The sequence below is a fragment of the Prunus dulcis genome, chromosome 4 (genome assembly GCF_902201215.1).
Source record: "Prunus dulcis chromosome 4, ALMONDv2, whole genome shotgun sequence".
In the NCBI taxonomy this organism is placed as follows: Eukaryota; Viridiplantae; Streptophyta; class Magnoliopsida; order Rosales; family Rosaceae; genus Prunus; species Prunus dulcis.
The window spans coordinates 11,811,378-11,823,079 of record NC_047653.1 but is presented as its reverse complement, the minus strand read 5'-3'; the positions used below and the strand labels follow the sequence as shown (position 1 = coordinate 11,823,079).

Genomic DNA, 11,702 nt, shown 5'->3' with positions numbered 1-11,702 from the left:
TATTATTTCATTAATTTGTGGACGTTATATTTTTTTCTTTAATTTATGCATTTAGTTTCATACTATAAGAATGAGTTCCGATCTCTTGGACCACAGGAGTCTAAGAGATTGTGGTCGCCCACCGTTGGATATTAATCCAATGGTGCAATAATAAGTAAACCATTGAATTTACATCCAATGATAAGTGACCACAAATCTCTTGAACCTAGTCCAAAAAATCAAGACTGCCATAAGATATTATTATGCATTTTCTCAAAAAAAGAAAATAAATAAGAGAGGATATTATTATGCATTTAATTGTTAATAAATTAGGTAGAAAAACTAAAAAATTTATAATAAAAGGGCCCAACCGGGATCGAACCGGTGACCTCTTGATCTGCAGTCAAATGCTCTACCACTGAGCTATGGACCCATCTTGTTAATAATTTTATATTTTAATAGCTTTTTCCATTTCATTTGGCTATCAAAATAGTCATCACACCTCATTTTTTTATTATATAAAAAGGAAAAAAAGGCAAGAAGGGTTCTCCTTTAGTTAAAAAAGAAGGAGAAATGCAAAATGATGATGATGATGATTATTATTATTATTTATTAGTATAAGTGATAGTCTAAACTACATGAGAGGAGGATTTCTTATACACACACAATTATAATGTCATAGGAATTCATACATGAAATTTCTGATTTGCAAACCAATGTCATTTTCTACTAAACTAGACTCCATTAACTCATAATGATTATTTTAGAGTGCAAACAACTCATTAAAATACTAGAGACCCTCACACATGCTATGCATGTGAGAAGGTGGCTGAATGCAAAGATGGTCATTGGACACCTATAATAGCAAATGGGTATCTTGTTACTTATTGTCCATCATGGGCAGAAGCTCCAACTTAAGGTGTATTGGTTCCAGAGCAGGTGCCCATTTGTTAATCTCGGTATCCAATGACCATTCTTACTTGCATTACTTTGCGCGAGGAGAAAGAAAGAAGAGGGAGTCGGAAAAAAAAGTCTTTTATCTTAAATAACAATGCAGATGAAGTAGAAAGTTTTACATTTTTGAGAATAAATCTAGCTACCTCAACAACAAGGGTTTATAATTCAAGTGGTTAAAAGCAGTTACCTATACACCTGACGTCTTAGGTTTGATTTTTTCCCTCCCCTAATATCGCTTGTATTTTAAAAAAACAAACTTACTACCTCAACATTTAGAGCTTGTCTTTGATTTTTCTCTCCTCAATATTAGTTGGAAGAGGTCTCAAGTAAGACTCATATGAAAGCGATGACAATATATATTTGTCATAAGTTCAATACCTAGTTGTGACTATATGGTGTAACTTCATTATAAGTGTACTCAATTGTAAACATATTTATGCAATTAATATCCTACAAAACAAATTGGTTGTATATTAAAAAAAAAAAAATTCACTACAGAATAGGAAACAAAATAATAAATCATTCTCTAAAAAAAAAAATTTCATAAATCATGGGTTACGCTTGACATTCTTGGTCCCTGCCCTAGGCTTGACCCAACCCAAAACCAAAACCCCAGCCCAATATGTAAAGCAAAAGTTGGACACAATTTCAATAGATTAAATTATTTTAGTACCGAACTTCTTTTCTTTTTCTTTTTCTTCTCGATACATGACGGTTGACCGACAAAAAAAAAGAAAACACCTTGCCAACGTACCTTTGTCCTCCACTCTCGTCTTTCAAAATTCCCCGCCACCGTTCCCTTTTTCCGTCGCCGAGCTTCGCTGAATCAGCTTTTGCATTCACACTCACTGTCATATTTTACATAACTTGAACCCAGGTAATCATCTCTCACTCTCTGTAGACTGTTTGTTTTCCAAGAAAAAGAGGAAAATGAAAGGAATACAAGTGAAAAAAATCTCGGTGTTTGACGACAGGATTCGTTCGTTCGCTTACTTTAGTATATTGATTTTTGTTTCCATTTGTTTTTTCACACAATTTCTCAGCAACTAATTGCAATTCCATTCTCATTCTGACTTTTCTTCCTCTCTGTCTTTCTGATTTTGTGCTGATAAACCCTGTTTTAGGGTTTTTGTATTTTGCTTTTTACTTACTTAACCTGATCATTTTGAATTTTCTTTTTCTATATTGGAAATTGCATGATGGTTTCAATTTTCATTCATTTTGATACTTTTAGCAAATGCGTTCCTTGAAATTGATACTTCGAAAATTTCCTTTCCATTGCCTTTTTTTCTTCTTTTTATTTTGGATTTTGATTCGAATTTGGGTGGTGGAAATAATCGCATTGGAAAAATATTAAATTGTAATCTTGTAATTGCAAGGTTATTGTTTGTTATATTAGCCATAACAGTTCTGTGGTTTGCACATGTTGTAGGTTTAAATAGTTGCAACTATCAGTATGAGTGACTTATCAAGGTAACCTTTCTCTTTTTATCTTTGCACCTAGTAATATGTTTTCTTTGGGGGTTACTTTTGTTGAACACACCAAGTAGGTATTCTATAAAAACCATTTCTAAGATTTGTCACATAACATATTATTATGTTTACTATGAGATGCACTACTTTGAATGTGGCGGCGGGGCATACTTCTGTTGGTAGTCACACCTCCCCTCTGAAGAAGAATCCCAAGTTTAAATTCCGCATCCCCAAATGTTGTAATTGATATAAAAAAACCATAAAATAGGGAACTTTTCATTGTCAGACCTTTCATATTTGCTCAAAAAAAAGTTTTTTTGTTCTTATGTGTAGTGCAATAATTTTCAGGGAGGATTTTAGTAATACACTTCGAATACTTGTTGCTACGGATTGTCATCTGGGCTATATGGAGAAGGATGAAATACGGCGGCATGATTCTTTCCAGGCATTTGATGAGATATGCTCAATAGCAGAACAAAAGAATGTAATAGCTAAGTTTTCCTTCTAGCTGTATTTGTAGTATCACGCTTTGCAGTAGCGCTTTGCCAGTGTGCATTGTTTCCCTTTCTTTAATTCCTTTCAATTTTGAGTCCACATCTGGACAAATACTGTATTGCAAAGCTCTATTCCTTATACTTTCTGTCAACCAAATATATTTACGAACACATTTCAAAATTTATCTACTATCAGGTGGATTTTGTGCTTCTCGGTGGTGATTTGTTCCATGAGAATAAGCCCTCAAGGTCAACTCTAGTTAAGGCCATTGAGATTCTTCGCCGTCATTGCATGAGTGATCAGCCAGTGCAGTTCCAAGTTGTTAGCGACCAGACTGTGAATTTTGCAAATACGTAATGTCTCAAATGCACCTTTGTTTTTTAGCTGGATTTTTTTAATTGTAAATGATATGTCTAAGTTGACCTTTGGTTCCAGAACCCTATATATGCTATGAGTTGTGCACTAGGAACAAAACTTCCCTGCACAATTGAATTTAGGACTAAAAACTTTCTGTCTTTTTAATATAATGTGTTTTTGCATTTATGTTTGTATCAGAAACCTCCCCCGTTTGTATAAATCTTAGAGATATACTATAATACGGAATGCACCCTTCAGCTTATAACAGCATGTTTGTTCTAACAGATTTGGCCATGTAAATTATGAAGATCCTCACTTCAATGTTGGCTTGCCAGTGTTTAGTATTCATGGAAATCATGACGATCCTGCTGGAGTGGTATGTGTTCTTTCTGGTAAAATTGTGTGTGTATTTGCTTTTTACTTTCTTTTCTTTTGTGTGTTTTATATTATCAATGTCTTCTGATGAGAAAAGGTATTAGAGCCATGGTTGTAAGATTATGTTGGCAATTTTAATTTTAATTATTTTATCCCATATAGCTCACTGGTCAAGTTTGTTGGTTGTAATAGGTGGGGTTTCCATGGGATTCAAATTATAAGTCTCATCAGCTTTCTTTTTTAAAATAAAAAAACTTATAAGCCTAGTCAGAAAATTTAAACTTACTGTTTCTTGATATATAAACTCATAGAGAGAGAGAGAGAGAGAGAGAGAGAGAGAGAGAGAGAGAGAGAGAGAGAGAGAGAGTTGGGCTGCCAATTATCTCCATCTAGAAGAATAGATTTATTTTGGAAACAACATTTTTGTTATTCCCAGAAAAATAGCAAGGAGCCCCTCTTTGGTACACTCATGGATATATTGAAATGTGTTTGCTACTGTTGTTCTTAGTACATGCATTTGTATTTCTTAATGCTGTGACTTTTGACAGGATAATCTCTCCGCTGTTGATATTCTCTCAGCTTGCAATCTTGTAAACTATTTTGGGAAAATGGTTCTTGGGGGTTCTGGTGTTGGTCAGATCACTGTGTATCCTATCCTTATGAGGAAGGTTAGTTTAAGAAATGATAAATAGCAGGCTTGAGAGTGTTTTAGGTCCTTATTTTGCATGGATCATAATTCCATCTGAATTGCAGGGTGCAACAGCTGTGGCTCTCTATGGTCTTGGGAACATCAGAGATGAGAGACTCAATAGAATGTTTCAGGTATTTTATGTTGAGCATATGCTTTCTGCTGTTCGCTTGCAGGCTTCAAGTGCAATCACATATATGTTGGGTATATTATTCATATTTCAGACACCACATGCTGTACAATGGATGAGACCTGAATCTCAAGAAGGGTTGCAAGTGTCAGACTGGTTCAACATTCTGGTGCTTCATCAGAACAGGTTTCTCTGAGAGAGAGAGAGAGAGAGAGAGAGAGAGAGAGAGAGAGAGAGAGAGAGAGAGAGAGATTTGGTTTTAAACCTTATGTTGTTAATCTTCCTAACTATGAAGTTACCTTATAATTCTCTCTGCAGAGTGAAGACAAACCCAAAAAATGCCATAAATGAGCACTTTTTACCACGTTTTCTGGACTTTGTGGTGTGGGGGCACGAACATGAATGCCTTGTGGACCCTCAGGTGCCAATGAATATTTGCTCTTTCCCATATATGCAACATGCACATGTGTGTGCTTGTGCATACAAACTCGTGTGTGTCTGTGCATGAGTGGTCTTTGTCTGGGTGCATATTTGATTTCGTTGGGGAGGGTTCCTTACAGAACTGGACATGGATCTTTTTTTGACAGGAAGTTCCAGGGATGGGATTTCACATTACACAACCTGGTTCTTCAGTTGCAACATCTCTGATTGATGGAGAATCAAAGCCAAAGCATGTGCTACTTTTAGAAATTAAGGTTGCACATACGTCAATGCTAGATGTATTTTTCCAGAAAGCAGCATCTTTCCATCCCTTTTATTTCCAAACTGAGTTGGATACTGATAGAGTTTTATGCAGGGGAATCAATATCGTCCAACCAAGATTCCTTTGACGTCAGTGAGGCCTTTTGAGTACACAGAGGTGATTTAGTGTTTATCTCTTCGTCTACATTATATTGAAGGATAACTAAGTTTATTTTAAAGACTAATAACTAAGTTTATTGAATACAGATTGTGTTGAAGGACGAACCTGAAATTGATCCCAATGATCAAAATTCAATTCTTGAACACTTAGACAAAGTGGTAAGTTCAATTGGCCAGTAATATTGGACTGTTTTGCTTTCCTTTGCTTTTCTATTTTCCCTGTGTTATATCCCCTGATGCATATGCTATATATATATATATTTTAATAATACAGCTTTGAATTTCTATAGGTCCACTCTCTGATAGAGAAATGTAGAAAAAATGTTGTTAGCCAATCACGGCTCCAACTTCCATTAGTCCGCATAAAGGTAATATTTCCATTTCAAACTTAAGACGGATGGTGATCTTCATATCTGCATCCCCGTATCTCTCTTAGTTTTCTTCCTGTCCCTTGTCTTGCCTTTGAATTTACAAATTATTTGCATGCATATGGATCTTTTTGAAAAATAAATTTTTTCATGTGTCCTTGACCCCCTTCCAGAGTGACCATGTAACTTTTCTCATTCATTTGGCAGGTAGACTATTCTGGGTTTATGACAATAAATCCTCAAAGATTTGGACAGAAGTATGTGGGGAAGGTACTTCACTCCACTAATCCTAGATCAGTGATCTAGTGCTGATTTTTATGAGTATCACATTTGAAAAATATATTACTGTTATTCTAATGACTTTAAGGTTGCAAACCCACAAGACATTCTTATATTTTCAAAGGCTTCAACAAAGGGCCGGAGCGAAGGTACTCACCACACTACTAGATTTTGACTTGGTTGATTTTTTTTACTTTATACCATCTTTTCAATTCCATCAATTGATTTTCTTCATATTAACTTGATTGGTCGATTATGTAACACAATCCCAATTGTTAAATCTTAGTTTTGTCAATAGTCTAAAGTCTTTCGCTACAGTTTTGTTATGTTATATCTCAAAGCAAAGTGATGGTAATAAAATTTGATAGAACTGTAAAGAATTCTGTCCATGTTAGAGGAGTTCCATTCATATCCTGTACTCTTATTTGTACCTGATGCTAAATTTTTTTGCTTAAATTGCTTACTTTCTACCTTACGAAGCTTGTTGGTTGGTCCATTACTTTATTTGTTCAGGACAACTCTTCAAAATTGTTTAAATTGGTGAAAATCTTTTGTATGGTTTTTAATTTGTGTCTAAAGGGACGAAGGGGGTGGGATGGTGGTCGTTTCAAGCCTCTAAGTCAAAAAGGTGCTCAAAGTCATTGTTTCCATGCTCTCTGCCCTTTTCTTTTTATAAAACTGTGATTCTATAGATGAGACCGCTGCTACTGTGAGTTTGTGCTTGTAAGGCATCATCTAGTACTGTTTGACGAACGTTTCTTTTGTATGATTTTTGATTTGTTTTCAAAGGGAAGAAGGGGGTGGGATGGTGGTTGTTTCAAGCCTTTAAGTCGAAAAGGTGTTCAAAGTCATTGTTTCCATGCTCTCTGCTCTTTTCTTTTTAAACTGTGATTCTATAGACGAGGCCGCTGGTACCGCGAGTTTGTACATTTAAGGCATCATCTAAGTACTGTTTGATGAACGCCTAGGTTGAATATTCAGGGAATTGGATTCCATCTTACTCAGCTTTTTTCTGACTGTTGCAAATGAAGAATCTCATCCATATAAAAGAACTAGTGTAAAGATGCCTCTCTTCCCCCCATGGAAGAAAGTTTACATTATTAACATATTGAATAGATTTAATATTTAAATTGAAACTTAATATGATTTTGAACAGAATTTCACATTATAGATATCAGGTGTGAGGCTATCTATTTTTGTTTTTCCCCAAGTAATGTCATAATTCCGAAGAAAAGTTCAGTCAACTAAAAGAGATGGAGAAACAGGTAAGTTATTAGCATTAGACTTAAATGATGATGATCAGCAGCCAATGATAGAATCCTTTGGAGCAATAAAATTTTCTGGTACCCGAACGTGTGGGCACCAGAGCACTCCAATTGGAGTTGGACCTTGCTATGTACTTTGTGGTTGAAGTTCAATGTTTTTTTTTTTTTTTTTTTTTGGGTTACTATGACTCTGGTGTTCATATCACTTTGATAGTAGAATCTTTTACTTAGGGATTTCCTTACCATCAGAATTTTGCTGCTGATGTCCATTAAATGTTTAGCATTCATATATTTGACAGATTCGATTACGTAATTCTGATCTTTGTATTGTAGCTAAAATTGATGATTCTGAACGGCTTCGCCCTGAAGAATTAAATCAGCAAAACATAGAGGCTTTAGTTGCCGAACACAATCTGGTATGAGCCGTCATCTTCCTTCTTTCCTTTTCATTGCATGTATTCCGTATATCATGCCATCTTGTACATCTCACCCAGTGGAACACTAGATTGTTTATATACATAATAGAGTTTGTTAGTTTCTTGCAAATAAACAGTTCCACAAGTTGCTCAGAAACATACACTTTAACTGACTTCTGGCAAATATTTTCAGTGAAAAACAGAATGTGATTTGCAAATAGCAACGGCCAAATTCTTAGGCATTGTTGCAAGTTTCATAGGCATGGCTCCTTTCTCCTTTTTGCTTGCATAAGCAAGGATTTAGTAATTCCCAAATATGATTTCCGTTTTGGGTTACTGGTAATATGGAAGTCATGTAACAAATATTGAAAATGATAATGGAATTACTTATAGCATGTACATTTTATTTTAAGGTTAAAAGTTAAAACCTTCATGGTGATATTTAATCATGCAGAAAATGGAGATCCTTCCTGTCAATGATTTGGATGTTGCATTACATAATTTTGTTAGTAAGGATGACAAGATGGCTTTCTATTCTTGCTTGAAATACAATCTTGAAGAAACTCGAGTAAGTACATTTTAAACCTAGTTTGTGTAGATCGAGTGATCTTTTCCTTTTTTTTTCAAATGATTACTTCCTGGTATGTTTAAAATTTCATATATTTATTTTCTTTTAGATTTTGCTAATGATAATTCACTTTTATAATTCTTCAGAACAAAATTTCTAAGGATCCAGACACTGTGACATTTAAAGAGCAAGATTTGGTCCTTAAAGTGGGAGAGTGCTTGCAGGCAAGAATAACTGCCTTTTATATATTTTCCTATCATCAAGTTAGTGGTAAAGTAATACCTATTCTAGTCAGAGTTTCATGGACAATTATGTTGGGTCCTTAGGGATTGTCATTGGAGCTGAAATGAGGCAGGCAGTTCCAAAATGCATGCAGACTCCATTTAGTCTCTTGAGACCTCTTACACTAATGTCATTTAGGTCTATGGCTTTAGTTGTTAGATGTGGGAAAAACATATATACGTGATTCAAAAGGTTGGGAATTTATTGGTAATAAAAGGAACTATTTTCAATATAAAAGAAAATAAACATAAAAGTCTGGGAATTTGGGGTTTCTAGGTTCGGTAAAAGGAGGAGTTTATAGACGAGAAGACAAACAATACATTCTTCTCTCAACCTGTTGTGGCCTAAGCATCACAAGGGCAATTAAGGAGGGGTTACGTCCAATTGACATTGACCATAATTTATATTATATTGTTTACATGTGCAGGAACGTGTCAAGGAAAGGTCTACACACTCTAAGAATAATTCTCCATTCACCTCAACTGCTCCATCTTGGGAGGTAATTCTGATTTTAGTCTGCTTCTGTGATTCACATCAGTTATCCGATGTGGCTTCCATTTTAGAATCTTTTGGGTTCATACATATGCCGAATATCTACATTTTAAGCTTCTGTTCTTCATGTAGGATTTCAGAAGTACAAGTGCTGCAGGAACTGCAAGTGCAGTTTCCTTCAGTGATGATGAAGATACAACACAGATGACGGGCTTAAAATCCACTTCTAGAGGCCGCAAGGGCCCATCCAAGCCGTCTTCTTCAGAAGTTGGCAAAGGTAAAACTTCTACAAGAGGAAGGGGAAGGGGAAGGGGTAGGGGTAGGGGCTCCAGTAACTTGAAGCAGACGACTCTCGATGCATCTCTTGGATTCCGGCAGTCTCAGAGGTTTTTCTTTTACCCAAGTTTGAGGAAATGTTTAATCAATTGAGAGGCCCCTTCAGTTTAAAATGTAAATTATAAATAAAATTCAGAATTATTTACACTAACACCCCCTGAGGTTTTTCGTGTTTTCACATACTCCCTGAGGTCCTAGAAATTACACAAACACCCCCTTAGGTTTCAAATGGTTTCACATAAGTCCATAATTTCAAAAAAACCTAAAAATTGATGTAAAAGGACTTCTGCAAATACTAAAATACCCTTCATGGTATTAGAATATTAATTCCTACTCATTATTACAATAAAAATAAAAATAAAGAAAAAAATCCTGCAAATCAGATGCATCATACACATCCCACACCAAGAAAAAAATTGCTTCATCTCCTCCAGATCTTCTCAATCTCTTAGAAGATGCAGAGATAAATGAGATGGAGGTGTCCTCTTTTTATTTTTATAATAAAATTTAAAAATATTCTAATACCATGAAGGGTATTTAGTATTTGCAGAAGTCCTTTTACATCCATTTCTAGTTTTTTTAAAAAAAAATTTTTAAAACAAATTTAAGGAGTTATGTGAAACCATTTTGAAACCTGAGGGGTTGTTTATGTAATTTATAGGACCTCAGGGTGTTATGTGAAAACATGAAAAACCTCAGGGGGGTGTTAATGTAAATAACTCACAAAATTCATTAGCTTTATAGGTGTAAGCAAGAAACATATGCAGGAACAAATTAGCAGTAAAATCTGATCCTCCCACCTTTCTCTGTCTTGTCTCTGTCTCTGCGTGTGTGAGTTGTGGTATGTGTTTTTATTCTCACTGGTTTTCAACATTAGTGTCTAGCACAAAAAGCAAGTAGAAAACAAAAAGAAGCAGTTGAGATGATAAAGAACTAATATCAAATCCCGAGAACACACCTAATGCCCTCTTCTTACTAAGAAATCAACTCTGGTTGAAGACTTGAGTTAGAGGAGTATTCTAAGTAGTTAACTGCATGCAGTAGAAGTCTGCTAATATGTTGAGACATTCATGTTCCCACGTAGTCAAGTGTCTTACCTAATATAGTTACTGCAGATCTGCATCAGTTGCTGCAACTGCTGCTGTCCGAAGTATTGCTGATGATGGGGATGATGTGGATTCTCCTTCAAGTGAAGAGTCAGGGAAATTTGGAAATGATGAGGTGGATAACAGTTCGGTATGGATTACCTTCCTGCTCAACTGGATTTTGCCATTAAATCAGTGGTAGCTAAAGAAAAGTTGAACATGCTGTTCTTTTCTATGTTATACTGCCAATTCACTGTGGAGCAGTCTCTTTCATATGATGTTTTCCAAGTCCAGCAGCACACTAACCCCTTTTGCCTTGAGTCAGCCATTATATCTTTGTGCACGTACACGTTCCATCAACAGAATCAATGTGGTTTATAATATTCTTTTGATAAGATAATGTTGTTTCTATTACTGAAGGAAAATGATGAAAGTCTTCAGAGTAGAGGACGGAAAAGGGCTGCTCCAAGGGGGAGAGGTAGAGGCTCTACACAACCCTCTAAGCGTGGAAAGAAATCCGATAACTCTGCAATTAACCGAATGTTTATGAACAAAGATGATGAAGATGACGATGATGAGGATCTGACGAAGAGAATTAATAAACCTCTGCCTCGGGTTGTTCTTTCTTTGTTCTATTTATTTACCTGTATTCTTAAAAATCAATGTGAAATATACTACTGCCAGTTTGAGTAGTTCCGAACAATTCTAGTTTTTATTCTTGTGAGATTTGTAACTGGTCCTGACTTTTTCCTTCTTCCTGTTTTGTAGGTCACAAGAAACTATGGCAATCTAAGAAGGTAACAATCAGTTAAGTTAACCCGTTGCTTTGACAAGGTAGGCCAACTTGATGTCCTGTTCTCCACCTCATGTACCTCCATTCTGGTGCATAATGACATACACAAAGTCATAGGAGCTAAATAGTACAGAGCTGGGACGAAGACAATCCTTTAATAGAAGCTTATGCTTGAAGTCTACGGTCAAGCAGTTGACCATGTTCCTAGCGGTGAGGTGCAGTTGTAGAATGTAATTTGATTGTTGGAAGAGTGAATGCCCACTTCCTGTTGATCTTGTGACTGCACTAATTGGGTTTGAGTGATGCATGATGTGAGGCCGCTTAAAAAATTTTGGGGTATTGAAGTTACCATAGTTTTTTTCAGCGGGTTTCCGAAATTAGGGTTCTTAAGTAACTTCAGATGGAAATCGTTTAATTGCTAAATTTGTTTATCTGTCAATACTCTTTCAATAATAATATCCTTGTGGTTAGCGCCACTCACCCAACAAAAAACAAAAACAAAA

At 35.6% G+C, this 11,702-nt stretch overlaps 1 protein-coding gene and 1 non-coding gene across 11 annotated transcripts; one reads left to right on the top strand and one right to left on the bottom strand.

Moving 5' to 3' along the window:
- Positions 1 to 340: 340 nt before the first annotated feature.
- On the bottom strand, positions 341 to 412 carry TRNAC-GCA. Its single transcript has one exon. It is a non-coding gene; the product is annotated as a tRNA-Cys (tRNA).
- A 1,239-nt stretch (positions 413 to 1,651) lies between these two features.
- LOC117623994 (double-strand break repair protein MRE11) lies at positions 1,652 to 11,675 on the top strand. 10 transcript variants are annotated; one of them, XR_004585261.1, is made up of 23 exons: positions 1,652 to 1,813; positions 2,369 to 2,409; positions 2,758 to 2,893; positions 3,100 to 3,257; positions 3,547 to 3,637; positions 4,185 to 4,304; positions 4,390 to 4,458; positions 4,549 to 4,640; positions 4,773 to 4,875; positions 5,042 to 5,149; positions 5,251 to 5,313; positions 5,403 to 5,474; positions 5,606 to 5,683; positions 5,891 to 5,953; positions 6,051 to 6,111; positions 7,561 to 7,643; positions 8,098 to 8,211; positions 8,358 to 8,435; positions 8,921 to 8,992; positions 9,118 to 9,262; positions 10,437 to 10,557; positions 10,827 to 11,021; positions 11,175 to 11,675. XR_004585261.1 is itself a non-coding variant. In XM_034355083.1 (23 exons), exons 2-23 carry the CDS (start codon positions 2,393 to 2,395, stop codon positions 11,205 to 11,207), a joined length of 2,181 nt encoding a protein of 726 aa, XP_034210974.1. In that variant the 5' UTR covers positions 1,652 to 1,813; positions 2,369 to 2,392; the 3' UTR covers positions 11,208 to 11,675. The 10 variants fall into 10 exon arrangements, 8 of the variants coding, with proteins under 8 accessions (XP_034210974.1, XP_034210971.1, XP_034210970.1 ...); XR_004585262.1 differs by having other exon boundaries at positions 10,827 to 11,024; XM_034355083.1 differs by having other exon boundaries at positions 9,118 to 9,371.
- Positions 11,676 to 11,702: the final 27 nt, after the last annotated feature.